We start from the raw sequence: 20,428 nt of genomic DNA, 5'->3' as shown, positions 1-20,428 counted from the left end.
TAAGGCAAGTCTTCCCCCAAAAGTATCCATCAGAAAAGAGGGTATTGCTTTATATTTGAATCCTTGAAGAGTCCTTCATATTATGAGAAGGTGCTTCATTCTGAACAACAAAATACTGTTTGGAGAAGACATATTAGTCTGATATTACCTAATCATGCTAGTTTTACAGGCATATAGAGGTCACAAATATATTTAAAACATTTTAGTACTGAATGCTCCTGCTAATTAACAGCCTTTAAAACATCATTTTGGAAAATAATTTATCATGAAGCTCATAAAACATAAGATAAATGAAAACATACACAGGCACACACACCTGTCCCAGTAGCATACCAATGGCTATCTGGATCTCCATTTCCAGTAAAAGCTTTATATAAAGACTCCTGGGACTTCCCTGGTGGTGCAGTGGTTAGGAATCTGCCTGCCAATGCGGGGGACATGGGTTCGATCCCTGGTCCGGGAAGATCCCACATGCTGAGGAGCAACTAAGCCTGTGCTCTACAGCCCGCAAGCCACAACTACTGAAGCCCACGTGCCTATAGCCACGCGGCAACGAAGACCCAATGCAGCACCCCCCCCCAAAAAAGACTCCCGTATGATCTTTTTTTTTAATCAAATGGTTTGTGTTAGAATTTATTGATTGATTGATTGATTGATTGATTGGCTGCGTTGGGTCTTCGTTGCTGTGCGCAGACTTTCTCTAGTTGTGGCGAGCGGAGGCTACTTTTCGTTTCAGTGCACGGGCTTCTCTTTGCGGTGGCTTCTCTTTGTTGCGGAGCACGGGCTCTAGGTGTATGGGCTTCAGTAGCTGTGGCGCACCGGCTTAGTTGCTCCACGGCATGTGGGATCTTCCCGGACCAGGGCTCAAAACCGTGTCCCCTGCATTGGCAGGTGGATTCTTAACCACTGTGCCACCAGGGAAGTCCCTCCCATATGGTCTGAAATGTCTGCATCTCAAATGTCTTAGATAGGTATATATACATGATGTATCTGAAATATTATTTGTTAGATGATCCAAAAAGTGGTAGAAATGATGAAAAAAATGCTGATGTCAAAGATGTATGTGAGATCTGAATAAACTGGTTCATGAAATAAATTCAGGTAAAGCACTATTTCTAAGTCAAAATACTATTTTATATTTGATTTAAAATAAAAATACACAGAATAATTCACAATTTAAACATTATGTGTAGATATTTAATTATTTCCAATAAATGTCTAAAAACATATTTAAGAAAGCAAAGGAAAAAATAAACCCAAAACCTTTTTTGGGGATCATCTCATTAAGAAAATGGAGGATGTATATGGTACATACAAAAGGAGTAAAGAAGTAAAAAGAGGCATTCCTTCTGGTTGTCTGTTATGCTTCTAATGTATAATAACTGGGGTATACCATTTGGGATTTAGACCCACTAAGAGTTTACCGGTGTATAGGACCCTTTACTCAGTTTAACCCTATACTAATAATTGCTATGAGAAGGTTACCTTTCTAGTAGGTTTGGTCATGCTTTCTTCTGGTGATTTTTATGTGTGTGCTATGTGGAAGTATTTTTGGTTGTTTGCTTGGTGTAGCAGAGATACTACGATATTAGCTATTGTACAGACACTACAAACTACCACCACTGAAATTTCTCAGTTCTAGAATAACTAGTTAAAAGTCTTCCTTCTAATATAGCCTATTACTAATGGCTCGTTTGTAAATAATGTAAAAGTTAAAAGCAAAAGATAATGAGGCTTCAAAAAATTAAGAAAAAAATATTAATAATTGGCAGACCATAAGTACCCACTGTGATTCTGGAAAGGTTTAAGACAAAGTTCTATGTTTTTGACATATCAGATACCAAAAAGTTAAAACTGTATCTATAACCCATTGTCATCTGAATTTAATTTTACAAATGTTCACAGTATTTTAATACTGTCAATAAGCAGAAGTAATGATAAAAGCATAACCAAAAGTAACACATTATTTAGGTGGTATGATTATATTAAAACAAAAATAAAAAAGGACCAAAATCAACAAAATATTTAAGCCATTTCTCAATTCATTTTTAAGCATTTAAACTCCATTTTGTCTTTAAAATTAAAAATCCCACAAATTGATCATTTATATGTGGAATCTAAAAAATAAAACAAACAAATGAATGTAACAAAACAGAAACAGACTCACAGATATAGAGAACAAACTAGTGGTTACCAGTAGGGAAAGGGAAATGGGGAGGGGCGAGATAGGGGTATGGGATTAAGAGACACAAACTACTATATATCAAATAGATAAGCAACAAGAATATACTGTGCAGCACAGGGAATATAGCCAATATTTTATAATAACTTTAAATGGAGAGGAATCTATAAAAATATCGAATCACTATTTTATACACAGGAAGCTAATATAATATTGTAAAACAAGTACACAACAATAAGAAAAAACCAGTACTGAGCAACCACTGAAAATAATTTGGTGAATATATAAATATATATATAGTTAATAAAAAATCTACAAAGATAGAAACAAAAATCTCCCAAAGTGGAAATAAACTATCAAATATCAATACAAACACAACGGCCCATGGATCTTAGCATTCAAGGAAGGCTTCAGCATGGGCGAAATAAATGGCAAATTTTATATCTAACTACTTATAGGTAAACTTCTCCATCAATAAACAGCAAATAAGGATCTTGAAAACTGACTTTCGGTGGTACTCTTCAAACCCTCACTTAGGAAGGTTTTAAAAGTCCCACTATTTTGAAGCTGGCTTACCTCTATAGCAATCTTATTCTCCAGTACCTGTTAAACACAGGTAAAGGGCTTGTCATGGTGAACAAAGACTTTTGGATTTGTGAGACCCCATGGGAGGGCATCAGCCATTTAAAAATAAATCTTTAAGTTGGAAACAGACAAGTCTGCCTGATGTGGACAGTAACGGGATGGCCGCAAGGCACACCCCGATCAGTGGCTCATGGCTGCTCTGGAAGAGCTCTGCAAGGATGAAGAACACCCTCACAGTTCAATCTCTATATTCTATTCAGTTTTAAGTTTGATTTTATTTGTACCTTCAATAACAATGTATTTTGATGTCCACTGTTTCTTAAAGGTTGTAAGCAGACTTTTTCTCCTGATGCTAATAACATGTTCTTTAAAATCAAATTCCTCTGTGTAGAAACGAAGAAGTCCCAACCATAGCTGCCCAACAGATTCTGTATTTTTTCCATATTCTGGCCAATAGGTGGGCTAGAAATAGAAGGAACAAGAGATATCATGCTCTATAGTAAAGTGTTAATATCAATAGTCATTTGTATCTTAGGGAGTAAATCTGGATTTATTTTAATTAACTAGAGTTTAAATACATAAAAATACAATTATATAACTTTTCTTTTATATTTTAAAATATCATTTACATGAGTTTATTAGTTTCTACCCTATGACTTGGAGACAGAAAGAGCTCAGGGTTTTAAATGCCAAACCTCAGAATGCATGTTTGTGGAAGAATCTGGAAATAAATTTTAAGAGCCTTGGTGACACCTGGTTATTATATCTCTGTAACTGAGAGCCTTTCCTAACTCTCTGTAGGAAACCACAGAGCAAATATTTATTCATTTGGAATAAAGTTACTTGACCATTTGGAATTATTAGGCATTAAAGAAATCCTGGATACAGTCCCTAGAAACTCACCTGGCTTAAAAAAAATGTTTTCAACTTCAAAGGAATCATCTGTATGTGCTATTTTTTTTTTACTATCATAATATAAATAAATATTACAAGTGATAATATAGTTGTTGACCAGCTACACTACAGCATAGGACAGGTAACTTTCAGTCAAGGATGTAAAAAATCTTTACTATTAAAATACGTACCAGTTCATCTATTTGATCAAAAAAATAAATATTCCAGCCATCAACAAATATTTCAGGTTTCTTTTCACCTTTGTATATCTGAAATTAATTTTTAAACTATTAGTATGGATTACAAACTTAATGCATTGATACAAAAACTTGTAGGAAAATAGTAAAAATTTTAACTACAGAACCACAGAATTTTAGAGAAGGAAGAGGGCTCAAAGATCACCCAGCTCTACAGATGAGAAATACAATTTCTTTTACTAATACCTCTTGAAGGACAGGAATGACTGGTGGGTTCCTCTGCTGGAGAAAATATAGCACCATAAGCGTGTATGCATATGACGATAAGCTGCCTCTAGAAGCATCACCAATATCGCACATCTGGGGGGAAGGAAAAGGAGGAAGGAAAGACCACCAATGTCTTCTGCTACACTTGCATCTATTCTATTGTCACTAAGAGTAAGGTGCTTCTAGAGGGCACTAATATAAAAATTACATTTTCAAATGCTAAAATATGCCAACAAAACCAAGTAAGACCAACCAAAAAAATAAATAAAAATCAAAGCAAAACAAACCCCAACAAAGCTGTGGAACTATCAGCCAGAAGCAATATTAGGTTACCACGTAAAATTTAAGCAACAAAATTTATCTTGCTGAGTAGGGCTTCTCAAATAGTTAAAAGCATTTGACATGGCTATGGTTCTTTAAAAACACTCACTTATCTTTTCTTTTTCTTTTTTTAATTGAAGTATATTTGATTTACAATATTATATTAGTTTCAGGTGTACAACATAGTGATACAATATTTTTATAGACTATAGTCCCTTTAAAGTTATAACAAAATAGGGAATTCCTTGGAGGTCCAGTGGTTAGGACTCTGCACTCTCATTGACGAGGGCCTGGGTTCAATCCCTGGTCAGGGAACTAAAATCCCACAAGCCGTGCGGTGAGGCCAAAAAAAGTTTTTGCAAAATAATGGCTATATTCTCTGTGCTGTACAATATATCCTTGTTGCTTATTTACTTTATACATAGTACTTTGTGTCTCTTAATCCTATAATACCCCTATCGCTCCACTTCCTCTTCTCACTGGTAACCACTAGTTTGTTTTCTGTATCACTGAGTCTGTTTCTGTTACAGACTTATGTTTTCAACAAGGTTGAAGATGTAATGAGATTTCCTGATAAATCACAAGAGGAAGCATACTCACTTTTGTAAATACTTTCATGGTATAGCACAAATATTTCACTCTGGGATCAATGGCTGAATAAGCAGATAAGAGCCTTGTGTTATGAAGGGCCTGTTAAAAGGGAAATTACACTATAAGTCTACCAGTTAGAAGAACAAGTTTTAAGATGGAATTTTCTGAAAAGGTTTACACTGTAATTCATTTTAGGATGAAGACATTTAGGCTGAAACTAGTATTTTTCCCCTGAAGACAAACTTCTTGAACTTACTAGATAAGAATTACAAGTGACATCTGATCTCAGGCCTCCTTAGTCTAAACATTCCTAGAAAATATGGGCTATTAAAATAATCAGTTCCATTTAAGTCAATGTAAGATCTGTACCCCCCCCCGCCCATTATTCAAATTAAATGTCCTTGGGGGCCAGAGAGGGCCAATAAAGCCCTGAAATAAACCAGGTATGAGACCAAAGACACACACACACACACACACACACACACACACACACACACTCCAAAATTAAAACAAAGTTCAAGCCAAACAAAAAGCACTTGCCACTCTGACCTCATTTTAAATGAATACTAATATTAACTCAATTCTATGTTATATCCCCAGCTTCAGAACACCGCCAGGCACTTAGCAAGCACTCATAAATAACTACTGAAAGAATGAATTGGATGAAATGAATGGCTTAATTTTACTGAAAGATTGTGTAAATTAAGAGATACTTGCTCCCCTTAATCTCCATAAAGAAAAAGTCTAAAGAAAATCTTACCAATGTGTTATACAAACTGATGTCCACTTCCAGACCACTTCTCAAATGGAAGAACTTTACAATTGGCACCTTTGCTGTTGTAATAGGCAAGATGTTTCTCAGCCCTAGGTTGGGAAATAAGACAGTGTCATTAAATACAGCAGCAGGGGATATAAGTTGCTCTTACGTTAATGTGAGTCACTAAGACTAGTCAAAGAATTCTCTGTTATTAACAAACATCTGGGAAGACTCTTCTGGCAAAGTTTACATTTGTTAAACACATCAATATCTGAAGTACAAGAATGAACAAGGCAGCCACTGCTCTTCAGGAACTCAATGGATCATGTGCATGTGTATAGGGCTGTCAGTCTGATAAACACCACAAAAGAGGAAACTACTACAGAATCTGGACTATGTGGGCCCTACCTATTCTCTCCATATGACTACACATATAATATGGAGAAAAGCCCATGGGGTAATCATCAGAATCCTCAAAACAAAAATTACTCATCCTGGAGCTAGAAGCTATGTCAGTAAAAGAAAGGAATCAACTTCAACAGAGAAGTAAATTGCTTGAGCTAGGCTTTGAAAAAGAACAGGCAAAAAAAGAGAAGGCTGAGGGGATTTACCAGGCAAGGAAAACTGCACAGGGAAAGGGTAGATGCCTGAAGCAGAACGGCATGTTCAGGGAACTTCCATGGAATTGTTTAGGCTACAGAGTGGACTTGAGGGAAAGAAATAATGAGTAATAGGAGATGTGGTAAAAACTGGGAAGAGTCCAAATAGGGAACATATACATCCTTAGAGGCAAAGAAATGCCAATGAACTGGTGTAAGTTGGGGAGAATCACTGACCACATCTATTTAGACAAGGTCCCTGGCAATGGATAGACTGGAGGCACCCGGAAGAGAGACTAAGTGACCATTATAAAAACTGACCTGGCAGAGAAGCAGTAAGACATGTGTGAGAGCATCCATAACTGGATGGGTTGGGGAAGTAGAAGTAGGGGTGATAAGGGAGAAGGAGGGCTGTAACAGTAAGACCACTTCCTGAGTACCTAGATTCCTTTACAAACATTACCTCCTAAGACCATTCACAGATGAGGAAACAGAGACCCCGAGAAATGAACGTGCTTAGGAATGTGCAGCTGGTGAACTGTGGAGCTGGGATTCAAATCTAGGTATGACTGAATCTACTGAACCTAGTCTAGGACAGTCTAATTATCACTTCATTCATTTTGGTGATTCCAAGGAAGCCAATGTCAATAAGCAAGAAAGAGGATTCAGAAGGACGAGCAGGTAGTGGTGGCTGTAGCAGAAGGGAGGCAGTAAAGAGAAAGAAGAGCTCATCCTGAGATGTTGGGGTTTGAGCTCCTTCTGAGAGAGTTAAGTGGTGATGGCTAGAGGGCAGATCCCTAGTGGTCTGGAATGTAGAAAGAAAGTACACAGATGAAAGAAATTTCAGCAAAAAAGGTCTGTGTGGGAGACAGAAGTCTAACACACTGATAGGGAGGAGAGGCAAGGAAGCTCGTACTTACTGAACACTTAGCATATTTCAGGCCCTGTAGTTTAATGTATTGCCTTTCTTAATCTTAAATGCTATTACTGTTGTTCCTGCTTTAAAGATGAGAAACTGAGTGCTCATAATGAAGTTGAGTGACTTTTGGGGATCACACAGCCAGAAAGCGGGGACCGAAGATTTAAAACTAGAGAGTCTGATTCTAGAAGCCCCATTAACCACTTTGCTATACTGGCTCTAAATTAGATATCCTTTTTCTCAATCTCCTTCCCATTCTAGAATTTGACCCTGTTAACCAGTATGACACTTCTAAGCCTGTTCTCTAGGATTTATTCATAGCACATCATCCTGGTTCCTATTTTACCATTCCAATAGCTCCTTTTTCAGTGTCCTTCCCTAATTTCTACACTCAAGAATTAAAGCTTGGTCCTCAACTTCTCTCAAATGCTCCCATGGAATTCTGTTTTATGCTTGGCTTCTGTCTCTCTTTCTTCCTTCAAGCATTTCAATAGAAAACTGTTTCGTTTTGTTCTTCAATCCTAACTGACAACTCCATATTTCTAACTGCTTGCTGTACTGTTAACTCTTGGAGATTATATCTTCATGGCACGCTGGTGTTCTCTGCAAACATTCTCATTTCTCAAATACCCAGACATCAGCCTGAACCCTTATTTTCTACTTGTAGGTTCCAATTCTAGGAAATTTGCCTTTGGAATCTCTCATATTCTTTTCCTTTTAGGATCACTGGCATCTGGTTAAGGTCCTTCTGCCCTGTCACTTAGCTTATATCTTCCCTAAGAGTATATCAGCTCCCTAAAAAAGTCTAAGTTTTGCTTTTATTGGGTTTCTCCCCTCTGAAGAAAGTTCAGTGGCTTCCAAATATCTACAGACTTCACCTTATCTCCTAATAGTTTCCACTTGAAATTCCTCTCAAAATGTACCAATCTTCTCACTGTCCTAAAAAATATATTACAGTGATTCTCGCACTCACATCCATGCATCTCAGAGATGACTTCTCTTCCTATCCTTTTCAAATCATGTTCATCATCATCAGAGATCAGAAAAAGCCCATCCCTTCCATGAACCTCCCCTACTCAACTCTTTTCCCAGAATCTCTCTCTCTTCAGAAGTTATTTAATACTTGCTGTGGTTTCTACAACTCATTTTAATAAATGAATACTACCACACATTGTTACATAGCCTGTGAGATTACCTTAACTTTGAGATCTGAAAGCTGTCAAAGACCTGTATAGACTTATTTTTCTACCATCCCTAAGTGCCCAACACAGGGCTGAGCACATAACAGGTACCCAATAAAATACATGGGGAGACTGCTTTCTTAATCATGGTCCTGTAGCTATTATTCCATTTTTGTTCCATGCAATCTGCATTACATTGTAATCTGTATGTAAAAGTTATTTCTAGTCTAAAAATGACCTATTTTTAACATGGTTCCTTCTTAGGAAATACACACAGGTATTTAGGGGAAAGGGGCGTGATGTTTGCAGCTTAATCTCATATGGTACAGAAAAAAATTGTCAGCAAGCAAGAGATAGAATGATCAATCAAATGTGGTAAAATGTTAACAACTTGTGGATCTGAATGAAGGATAGACAGAGTTCTTTATACAATTTTTGCTGCTTTCCTTTAACTGTGAAATTATTTCAAAATCAAAAGTCAAAACCTAGCTCAGCACTAAATAACTAATAGTCACGGAAGCTTAGGAATTTAGTTTCTTTGCATAATCTTCAAAAATAAAAATAAAAAAGCACATGATCTTTAGAGGTAAAATTCCCAAAATGCTTATTTCAATGACCAAAAAAATTATATCAAAGCATATTAAAAAAATAGTGATGTGCTAGGTTTTCATTAGGAGTAAATCAAAATTAAGTTTTTTCCCCCTGTTATTTAAATAACACAGTATCCTCTTTAAACTCCTGGAAATAAAAAATGCAACAGGGACTTCCCTGGTGGCGCAGTGGTTAAGAATCTGCCTGCCAATGCAGGGTACATGGGTTCAAGCCCTGGTCTGGGAAGATCCCAAATGCCGCGGAGCAACTAAGCCCATGTGCCACAACTACTGAGCCCGCGCACCACAACTACTGAAGCCCACGGACCTAGAGCCCATGCTCTGCAACAAGAGAAGCCACCACAATGAGAAGCACGTGCACCACAACAAACAGTAGCCCCCGCGTGCAGCCACGAAGTCCCAACGCAGCCAAAAATAAATAAATAAAATATATTTATTAAAAAAAGAATGCAACAAAAAGGGGCATTCCAAGTGCATATTTATGTGTATGTATGTATGTATGTGTGCATGCCCACGCTGTGAATTTAAGTCTACTCTTCACTAAGATATAAGAAAGCTTTTCATGGATGGTGCATGGATTTTAAGTTCCACAAAGGCAACGAAAATATTTTGCTCACTTTCAACTCTTAGCACAGAAGTTTGATGAACCACAGTTTAAATGAAGACTCTCACTGTTAACAGCATCCATAGCTGCCTCTGACAAAGAGAGGCAGGAGAATATGCTAATGGCATTTCAGCTCTGTGCACAATTTACAGAATCTGTATATTTTACAGCTGTAATTACTTGTTCAGGGTCACACACAGCTAAACAGCTGTAAGTACAATCCATCACCCTAGTCCATGGTGCTTTCCACTACACTTCACATCACTGCGAGCAGCCCCTACACTTTGAGTTACACAATGCTGATAAGGCAAAGCGATTCCCAAAATTTCTTGTGTGGTATATACTTTGTCTTCAAATAAAACTGACAGAGGCAAAAACGTGCACACACATATTACAACCAATTCCTCAGTTTTTCATACTTAATCACATAAGATTTTTTTTAAAGACACCAATACCATAAATATTATATGAACCACTACACTGTTTCATTGGCATTCATAAGTTCTAAGTATGCAAAACACTAATAAAAAAGAAAAATATTTTTTAGAAAAAGCTTATAGAGGTACCTGAATGTTTTTTGAGGACTCTTGCCAATTCTTCAATAGTTCTTACACAGTCCAACCCCTGCAAGAAAAATGGCACGAACAAAAAAAAAAAGGCACAAACTACTGAATCAGAAATGGAAGACAGGTTCCTAACCTGGTTATAGTTTCCATTTCCTCCAGAAATAACAAAATTAACTTCAAATTATTCTACATACATTTTTCCCTTTTAGGCGAGCGTTAATCCTCATTCATAGGAATATCCTAAGGATATGGAAACCCTCATTGGGTTGCTCTTGGAGGCACAAGAGAGGCTGAAATCAGTGCCTCCAGAAAAGTCTCTGAACCAGCGAGGATCTCCATTTTTCCCCGCTATGTAATTATGTCACTCAGAAGTACTCTTTATGTGACAGAATTAATAAGACGGAGCTTCTGTGGCCCGTCTTATTCATTCTGGGTAGACCTTCATTACACTTTAATTAAGAGCTGATGAAATGCTGTGGAGAGTAATTAAGCTCAGATTATTTCTCCACAGGGCCAGTAAAAAATATAATGCACAAAAAGAAAGTCATACAGGAAATATGAATAATATTTCAAATATTTAAAAACATTCGGGCTGAAACATTAAGTCCTTCTGATGGCTATATACTTCCCAGAATATATTTGGAATTTAATTTAGAAATGCCCTCAAGACTAGTTTATTAATCATGTAAAAATTCAATCTTGATGATGTATTGGGTTGGCCAAAAAGTTCGTTTGGGTCTTTCCAGAACTTTACAGGAGAGCCCGAATGAACTTTTTGGCCACCCGATATAATCAGGTCATTCTATACATTGGACCCAATCTTGCTTATCCACCTTATTCACCATAGTCATGCTAGATAACTTTTGACGATTTTCCCAAATCAGATACATCCTCAAAGGATAAAAACTTGAAACTCAAAAGAGGCATAAAAAGATCCTGAGCAACAGCAACATGACTCCTTTGGATATACAGCATTTGGACTGTTATAAATAAAAAATTCAGTACTTCTCAGACTTTACACCTTTTTTCAAAAGTATTTTACATTTTATAAATGTCTTCATATCCATGAGGGCTGGCAAACCTTTCCTGCTTTGTGGACCATACGGCCTGTTGCAAGGACTCAACCTTGAAGTTACAGAGTGAAAGCAGATGTAGACAATACATAAATGAAGGGGTGTGGCTGTATGCCAATAAAAACTGATATTTACAACACAGGCAGCGAGCCATAGTTCGCTGACTCCTGACATACATGATCCAAGCTGATGAGCACAACCATCTCCTGAGGCAAGAGGATCTCACTTCCATATTAGAGATTATCAACCAAAGACCACATGTTTAAGGACTGATGAATCAAGTCTGTCTTGAATTCAGTTCAGCACTCTCCTATCACTGTACCACATGGCCTGCCTACTAAAAAACTTCTCAGAAAACCTTACTTTGGCATATTTATGTACCTGAGTCAGCCTAGTGGCTATGCCAATGGGACACGGGAGAGGCTGGTTTGGCTTTCTAGAATTCCCAGATGTTGCTTTCAAATCTAGTTTGCACTACAAGTTGCAAGCAGAAGGCTTTCTACTCCTCACATTCACTTCTCAACTTCTAAGTTATCTGACCAGACAGATTGTGCCAAATGGCATACTCCGCATGATACACCCTGATAAATCGGGAAAATACCATGCTGTATTGTCAGTCAAGATGGTCAAATCACACTCCACAGCAAATGGAAGTTTTACGTGGTCACTGTACCTCAGCAGTTTCAAGTCCATTAATTGTCATACAGACGTCAAGGTCACTCTGTTTGAACCCAAATCCATTTTTGGAGGAGCCAAACAAGCTCAGTTTAGTTCCTGTTAGGGATATATGAGAAGTCATACCTAATTACCTGAGTACATTTAATTTTCTGATCGAAACAACTCTCTCATGAGTCAAAAATACCCAGTTGTTAACTGTCCTATAATAATCTCATTATAATTATGTTCTTTTATTAACTAGTCATTTATTATAAATTATTTTCTCTCAAAATTTACTATAAATAAATAAATACAAGCTATAGAAGACATGAAAGATTATCAAATGCCACTTTCTTCTTAAATGCAAGGACATTTCAAGGAAAATGTGGATCATCTCAGCACATTTAATAATGTAAGCTTACTACTTTCTAAATAAATTCACTTTTTACAGGTCTGAACTTTGACTCTAAACCTAATACTAAATGAAGTTCACTTGTGGTATCTGCTAAGCAAAATACTACACTGCATCTGTCTTTTCTATTGGCAAACTAGGATTGGGAAGACCAAAAACCACCCTAGGTATATCACAAAACAACTGAAGCCCTGTCCCCACCACCACTGCAAGACTGCTTTCTTAGTCTCAAAATTAATGTTGTTGTAACACATGTACTCATTCTGAAGGAAAGTCACACTATCGTTCTTTTCATAAAGGTAAAAAATTATTTACCTGGAAACTCTTGTCTTATGAAACTTTCCAGGTTTTGCCGAATATGTTCACGTGCCTGATCTTCTAAAATAGTTGGAGAAAAGTCCTCTGTTTAAAATAAAGATACATTCAGAAACAAAGATTGTTCACATTCTCTGAAAAATTATATTTTTTAATAAAACCTAACTGGCTTTAAAAAAAATAAACAAAACTCTAAATTTTGTGTGTCTTCTCAGTAGACAGCATTAAGCAATGTAAAATAAAGATGCCTCGTGAGAGAGTCTATCACCAAGAACTGCTCCTGAGATGTAAAGCAGTCTGAACAAGGGTTCTGCTCCTGGGTTTCACAGAGACCCAGAGCCCTATGAAGGCAGCCTTCAGGGAACTCCCCCCAAAGGTGAACGTAATAGTTTGTGAGCATGTGCATATGTATGTATTTTTTCTAAAGAGAACCAATAGTTTTCTTTCACACTTATACTCTCTGAAGAGGTTTAAAAAAGAAATCCCTGATTAAGAATAAGTGTCTTCTGGCACAGACAGACAGCTCAAGGTGCAGCAATGTGATGTATCACATTCTTCCACTCTAAGCAGCTGCCATGCCTCTCCATCGAATGTTTTTCCTTGTAGAACTTTATACCTCTGTATACCAACACTTCCCCAAACTGGTGCTCCTTAAAGGGCTGTTATAAAGGTTATTAGCATTAATTAAAAAGTACTCTACGCTCAAATTTTGGAAAAGAGTTACATAAGAGTAAAGAGTTGAATAAGTTCTTTACCATAGCATTTCTCAGAAGGCTTTATTATGCTAATGTGCCCTGAAAACCTCTATGGGAGGGGGCAGGATATAGAGTTATTCCCTACTTGACCTATGGAATACTTCTTGTGACGAAATATGATTAATGGCAGGCACCTAGAAAAACATTTCAAGGAATACCAGTTAGGAAATGATAGTACTCCAGTCTTAAGACTTAAAAGATTCTCCCTCCGTGTCTTTAACAATTTTTTATTGCATGTCCCAAATGGAACAGGATACATAGAGCACTGTGGATACAATGGAGAATGGAACAGACTTAGCCCCTATAATGAAGCTACTGGGTTAGTGATTCAGATAACTCTTGAGAAAATGACATTTTTTTTTTTTTTTTTTTTTGCGGTATACGGGCCTGTCACTGTTGTAGCCTCTCCCGTTGTGGAGCACAGGCTCCGGACGCGCAGGCTCAGCGGCCATGGCTCATGGGCCTAGCTGCTCCGTGGCATGTGGGATCTTCCCGGACCGGGGCACGAACCCGTGTCCCCTGCATCGGCAGGCGGACTCCCAACCACTGCGCCACCAGGGAAGCCCGCCAATTTAATATTCTGACAAATCAAAAGAAATGTTAATAACTTACTGTAACACTGAATGCAAACTTGATCTAAGATATTTGAAAATTTGGGTGTTAATGGTGGCAAAGGTTCCAGCTGGATTCTTTTGAAGTCTTCGGGACAGTCCTTCTTTAGATGACCCTCTCGTTTGCATAAACTGCATACTACTGTAGGAGACTGCAGGAAGATGGCAAAGCAAATAATATAAGATTTAAGATAAAACTTTATTTACCAAATAAAGGGGTCTTGAATCTTTTTTCCAAAGTACACATTCTACTTCTCACATTCCAAAGGAATGAAAATATAATGGTGTGGCCACTCCAAAGTATCTGAGATGGGGACACCCTTTTGGTACACTCAGGAGAAAAAGGCAGTTAGTTTTACTACCAACGGCATTACTTTTCTCCTCTGCAAATTCCTAAGAGATTAAGGAGGGAAGTGGACCTAGTGGTTGCACTGGAGTGAAAGAGCAACTTGTTAACCACTACCAAGAGGGGACAGCCCTGTTTTAGTACACAAAAATCAGAAGTACATGCATTAAAACTCTTTCAAGTCTCCTAGTGCCATGTCTAGGAGTGGCACTGATTACCTTGCCTTTGGTGAAGGTGAGTTTACTAAATTCATAGAAGAAATCAGACTGATCCGCAGTTGAATTTTCCTCGCATACATTTTCTTCTTTAAGACTGATTTTATTAAGTTCCATTAGTAGATTTCCATCCACCTGGTGTTTTCCACATTCCTTCAAGTCTTCACACTTAGCAGATCCACCTAATTCCTCATCCTCTTCAGACAGGGCATCCTCATCCCCTGATCCAGTGTAGGTGTTGTCTAACTCATCTTCATTAGCAACATCATCCTCATCTTCCCTTCGGGAAATGGAGAGCCTGGGTTCTTCCTCCTCCTCCTCTTCCTCCTCCTCTTCTTCATCAGAGTGAATGATTCCCGATGTCTGGCCCTGTCTTGAAGGGGTAAAGTGGCTTAGAGCATCTCCAAGTTCGTCTGTACCTTCAATGCTTTCTTCATCAACATCAGCCTTGTCATCTAAAGTAGCAAATTCGTCACACTCTTTAGCTGTAGGATTTTCGAAGCCTTTTAAATCCAAAGTGCCATCAGTCTCGTTATTTCCTGGGCTGCCACAGATGACAAGCTCTCCACGTTTGCTACTACTTAAAGCTTGATCATCAGCAGTCAAAGGATGCTTGCCCTCCATTCCACATTTTTCTTTCTCATCTTTACTTCCTGCTTCTTGATGATGTACTTTAACATCCTCAGAGTCATCACAAGTGACCTCTGCCTTGATATAGTCTGAGTTTTCCAGGTGGACACTGATGTGTGTGTTTCCCATTTCCTCTGCTGATGGGCTTTCAAAGCTTTCAGCAGTCTCTTTAAGAGTAAGTGACTGTATCTCGCAGGTGCTTGCAGTTAAACTGGCAGCACCAGGACCTTGAGCCAAAACTGAGGTTTTGAGTTTATCACCTTTCGCTTGTACATCCGGATCACGTTTTGCTACTTCTTTAGAAAGTTTGGAAGTACAGGGATCAGTACTCAGAGGCTTTGGAAGGCTGGATTTTGTAATTTTGTGTGGAAGAGCAAAATATTTATACGTTGTCCTTAAACAATGAAGTATATATTCAAACACAGGTTGATTATTTAGGGTCCTTGCCACATTTCTTTTAACAGAGTAGGGATCTGTAATGAAAAAAAAACCCTGCTACTTCATACACTTCTATTTCATGTTTTAAAAATTAGCCTGCTATAGATAAAGACAACAAGTAAGCAACAGTAAAATTTATCATGTATCATATGCTTTTTAAAAAACTGGGGATGGGGAGTAAGAAGATACAGTTTAAAAACGAAAAGAAATGCTTTCTTAAACATCTGCTCTCTGAAGAGAACCCATTCTGTTCAGAACAAGTACCCCTTCCCTATTCTGTTCTGTGACTGCGGAGGTTGAAAAAAAAAAAAAAAAAAAAAGATGTCATCAGTGTGGCTCTTGTGCCCTCGGGAAGTGAGGTCTTCCCGCCAGGCTCTGCTGAGTGCTTAGCCTCCCCACTCAGCCAGGCCCTGCGGTTTGTAGAGCTTACCTCCACTCTTCTGCCCTGGGAAGCCCCATCACTGAACTGGCTGGACTGAATTCAGGGGCGAGAGGGAGGCACCAGGAGGAGACACCACTTCTCTCAATCTTTTCTCCTCCCCTAGAACTCCAGCAGGTTAGGCAATTGGCCAGAAGAGCTGAGCCAGAGAAACTGCAGGGGAGGGTTTAAAAATGTGAGATCCCCATGACTGCACACAGAATTTATGCAAAATGCAAAAAAACCCTCTTATGCAATATAAGGCTTGAAAAAAATCAAGCAAAAATAAGAGAATTCCATTTAGGAGGTTCTTTAAATTATCTGAAGGAGGAGAATTAAGATTTCTAGTGGGGTTTCCACCTCCTGACTTTGTAAAGCTGAGAAGATCTCAGACATTTAATGAAATCTACAGGGCACATCAGTATGTCTTTTATACAATGGTTTCAGTTAAATGAACCTTAATTCATTTAAGAGTTTAAGTGTTTTTTTTAAGAGAAAAGGTGTTTTTATGAATAAGTTCTAAATGTTACTTCAGATATTCCAAAAATAACTATCCTTTTTCTCTATGGAGAGGAATCCAATGAAGAATGTTATTTTTCATGAGAAAAGGCATTTTCCTCAACCTTTGTAAAACTAAACAACATCAACAACAATCCATGAAAGGAGTGAATCTAAAAATCCAGAAATGAGAACAGCAAAGAGGAAAGCAGGATTTACACATCACTTGGAAAAGACTTTTTAAGCATTTCAAGTTGTTAAGCAATTTACAAAGAAAATAAGGACACAGCCAGCCATTCTTTTAGTTGCTTAAGTGATTAAGATGTTTTGTTGCAGCACTTAAAAAACCCAGGATGAACAATTTGGTCCCTTGGAATGACTCACTGTAACACATGCAAGATTCTAGCTATCTATTTCACTTTTGGGGTCAGGCCTACCTCACATGTAGGAGCTGAAAAAAGACTGAAATAAAAAGCATGCTGTTAGACTGACACCTTAAAAAAAAGGTGGGGTCGGGAAATTAAAGATAAACATTTTGAGGTACCTTCAATGGCAATGCGCTTTTTGGGCCAATCCTTTGATTCACGAGATACCGATTCTTTGACACGGATACTTATCACTAAATCAGCCAAATTAAATTCTAAAGCATAGAATCGAAGCAATTCCACCCAGAGCTGCCCAACTGGTACTGAAGGCTGGTGTTTTAAATCAAACATTAATGATACCTATTAACAGCAAAGAGAAAACACGCAGGTTATTTCAGATGTCAGTACAATCTGAAAAATAAGAGATCATTCAAGCATCAAATTTAAAAAAATCTGAAAAACCTTAGCAAAGATATGAATTTGACAGCCTATCTAGATAACCACATTCTAGGTTCTATTTTGATTGTAGGAAAACAGCCTTCCTTCGCTGAATTCCCAGGATTAAAGTATGTTAAAATCTAGTCATTATCATAGGAATAGACAGGCAGTTTTATGTAACCAGGCAGCACTCCTTATTTTGAAGTCTTAAGGGCAGGTGGAGAGAACTGTGCCCCGACTGCTACTACTCTCAGCACTGAGCTCTCCCTGTTCCTGCCTCTGGAGGGTGCCTTTACACAGTTACACACAGAAATGGGCTGCAGCTAGAGGCACAGAGCAAAAGGAAAAACACTCCACTCACTTGCTCTGAGAAGCTACATTAAGTTCATTGAATCTGCCAGTAGCAACTGATTTTAAAGTCAAATAAATAACTCTTGATATCAGAAATTAATACTAAGTTTTCCACTCACAGACTCATGACAAGTTGGGACATACTGTGATGGAATATAGTGCAAAGTATAAAGGACTTAGAAAAGAAAAAAATTGGTCCAAATACAATTTTGCCACTTCACAGATCTTAACTGCTCTGTGACTTAGCTTCTTCTTTCTTGGACTGGCAGTATAGCACAGAGGCTAAGAGAACTGGCTTTGGAGTGGGACATGCTTAGCTTTCAAATCCAGCTCTGCCATTTATTCGCTGTGTCTGATCCTGGTGAAGGTATATAAGCTGTCTAAGCCTCAGTTTCCTCATCTGAACAATGGGGATCACAGTACCCACCTCATAGGGTTGTTGGGAGGACTGAGTGAGAGAGTGTCTGTTAAGAGCTTAGCACAGTGCCTGGCACACATGTTCAAAAAATGGTCGCTACCATTATCTGCAGAGTAGGGATGATACCACCTATAACACAGGATAGTTATGAGGATTAAATCAGAAACAAGGGAAAGCATCTGGCAGACTGGCTGCTCTCTGTATTTTTTCATTTAGGTATAGTCTTTTAAATACAAGAAATCCATATACCATTGAAACAATGTCACAACTGTAAGATGCTCTTAAGAGGTAATCTGGTTCAACTCCCATATGCTACAAGAGAAGGAACTGAAGTCCAAAGAGTGACTTGTCAAAGGTCTCAATGCCCATCAGGAGCAAAATGAGGACAATGTCTCCTGACCCCAGTCCAGTGTTCTTTCACCACACCATGCAATTTCGACACTGTCGAGGTCTCAGTTTCAGAAGTGGCAGCGTGATTTATCTCTCCAATTAGCATTCAAATGAAAAGATAAAGTATTTAATTGGACTTGCAGCAATAGCTTTTCCTTCTAGGGTATACAAATTTGTTTCCAATCGCACTTTATTATATCAAGCTTCAAAACAAGTGGTATGGTATTTTATTAATGCCACATACTTATTCACTAAATCTTAACCACAAAGGTTCTGTGAAATAAGATAAAGTTATTAGGTGGACTTACAAAGCAAAACTGATTAAAAATGGAAGTTGTCTAGGTCCCACACACTATAGTTGAGGACACAAAGAAAATCCCAGAAATGGAAAGCTTCATTAGATCTCACCTCTTTATCCATATATTCAGCATTACTAAGGATTTTTAAGCATCTCACTGAAATGACTTGATAATATCATAACATGGAACCTAAGAGACCTTTGACATATCTAGACTAGTGGTACTTACACTTTTTGTTGTTGTTGGTATTGTTTCTGCTTTTCTAACGTAGAGAACACTTTCTTTCTCAAATAAAATAAGACTAGCAACTAGCATTTACTGAGTGCTTACCACATGCTCGGCACTGAGTGAAGCATTCTATAAATCAGTGACTATGAGAGGGTACCAATATCATCCCCATTCACAGGTGAGGAAACTGGGGCACAGAAAGATTAAGTCACCTGCCCAAAGACACACAGCTAGGAAGTGGGAGAGCTGCATTTGTGTTTGTCAATTCAAATATTCTGGCTCCACAGCCTGTGCTTTTAGCCACTCCTGGAACCCCAAATAGAAAACTGATACCAGCAGCATGTTCCGGCGGCAACAGGGGTAGAGTGCCACCCCAACCCTCTTCCCCTCAACTCTCAATGATTCCAGAAAACACACCTGGAGAACGTATGATTCACCATTATCTCATTTTAGGCATGAGTAAATAAGGACTAAAAGAGTGACATGATCTGTTAGTGAAGAGCTAGGATTAGAATCTGGATCTCAGAAGTATTTTGTGGGTATTACTGTCATTTTACCCCAAAGGGTTATGGGGAAGCTCATGGAGTCAAGGCCCATTTACCAATTTGGGTCAGAATCCTATTGTTATTACTAGTATAATTACATTGTTCAGATTTTTGTTTGAAATTCTAATGGCAATTCTTTCCTTTCGCATAAATTCTCCTGCCCACCCCTAATGGTATGGATACGCACAAGCACACCAGACCACAGACTTATTCACTGTTATTTTAGTAATTTGAGCTTAGTTAACTTTTCATATATTTAAACCTCATAATACTATCTAAGACCTAAGCTCTTAGAGGACAGATGGGAATTTATCTTTGAATTCTCAGCCTCTTTCATAGCACCTTGCACACACAAGAAACCACATGAGTAACTGGGGATTCAATTATTTGAATTTTACCTTTTTTCATTACTTGTCTATTCAAAGGACTGAATAGGAAACTAAACAGCCACGAAATAGTTAAGACAGTTGAGGAAAGAAGAGAGGAAGAACTGAGTAACTCATAAACTCCACAATTAACAACAAATTAAAAATAGACGGTAAAACTAGCAACAAGGGAGAACAGACCTGTCCCCTTTTAACGGGCATTTCTTTTGGTGCCTCTTCTTTTGCTGAGTCTGTGTCCCCTGCAGCATTATCAGTGTACTCCCAGACCACAGAGTCTTTCTGAATTTCTTTAAGGTTGAAATTCCCTAGTTTGTTTAATGAGAATCCTTCAATCTGGGAAAAATTAGACACATACTATTATAAGGC

General features: G+C 38.0%; 1 protein-coding gene across 8 annotated transcripts in view; it reads right to left on the bottom strand.

Moving 5' to 3' along the window:
• The window catches only part of TUT7 (terminal uridylyl transferase 7), a 60,370-nt gene that overhangs the window by 18,356 nt on the left and 21,586 nt on the right, over positions 1-20,428 (bottom strand). For all 8 annotated transcript variants that reach the window (XR_014294333.1, XM_082624350.1, XM_082624348.1 and 5 more), the window contains exons 11-22: positions 20,243-20,395; positions 17,187-17,367; positions 14,662-15,761; positions 14,099-14,249; positions 12,732-12,818; positions 12,021-12,121; positions 10,275-10,332; positions 5,798-5,901; positions 5,047-5,136; positions 4,105-4,218; positions 3,853-3,930; positions 3,052-3,229 (exon numbers count right to left, since the gene is read on the bottom strand). Coding sequence is in view for 7 of the 8 variants with exons in the window: in XM_082624350.1 (XP_082480476.1) it covers positions 3,052-3,229; positions 3,853-3,930; positions 4,105-4,218; positions 5,047-5,136; positions 5,798-5,901; positions 10,275-10,332; positions 12,021-12,121; positions 12,732-12,818; positions 14,099-14,249; positions 14,662-15,761; positions 17,187-17,367; positions 20,243-20,395 (2,395 nt within the window). In the remaining variant the exon portion in view is untranslated. The remainder of the gene's footprint in view (positions 1-3,051; positions 3,230-3,852; positions 3,931-4,104; positions 4,219-5,046; positions 5,137-5,797; positions 5,902-10,274; positions 10,333-12,020; positions 12,122-12,731; positions 12,819-14,098; positions 14,250-14,661; positions 15,762-17,186; positions 17,368-20,242; positions 20,396-20,428) is intronic.

Source organism: Mesoplodon mirus, assembly GCF_964341445.2.
Source record: "Mesoplodon mirus genome assembly, chromosome: 1".
In the NCBI taxonomy this organism is placed as follows: Eukaryota; Metazoa; Chordata; class Mammalia; order Artiodactyla; family Ziphiidae; genus Mesoplodon; species Mesoplodon mirus.
The sequence above is the reverse complement of the archived record's forward strand: the minus strand, read 5'-3'. Positions and strand labels throughout refer to the sequence as shown.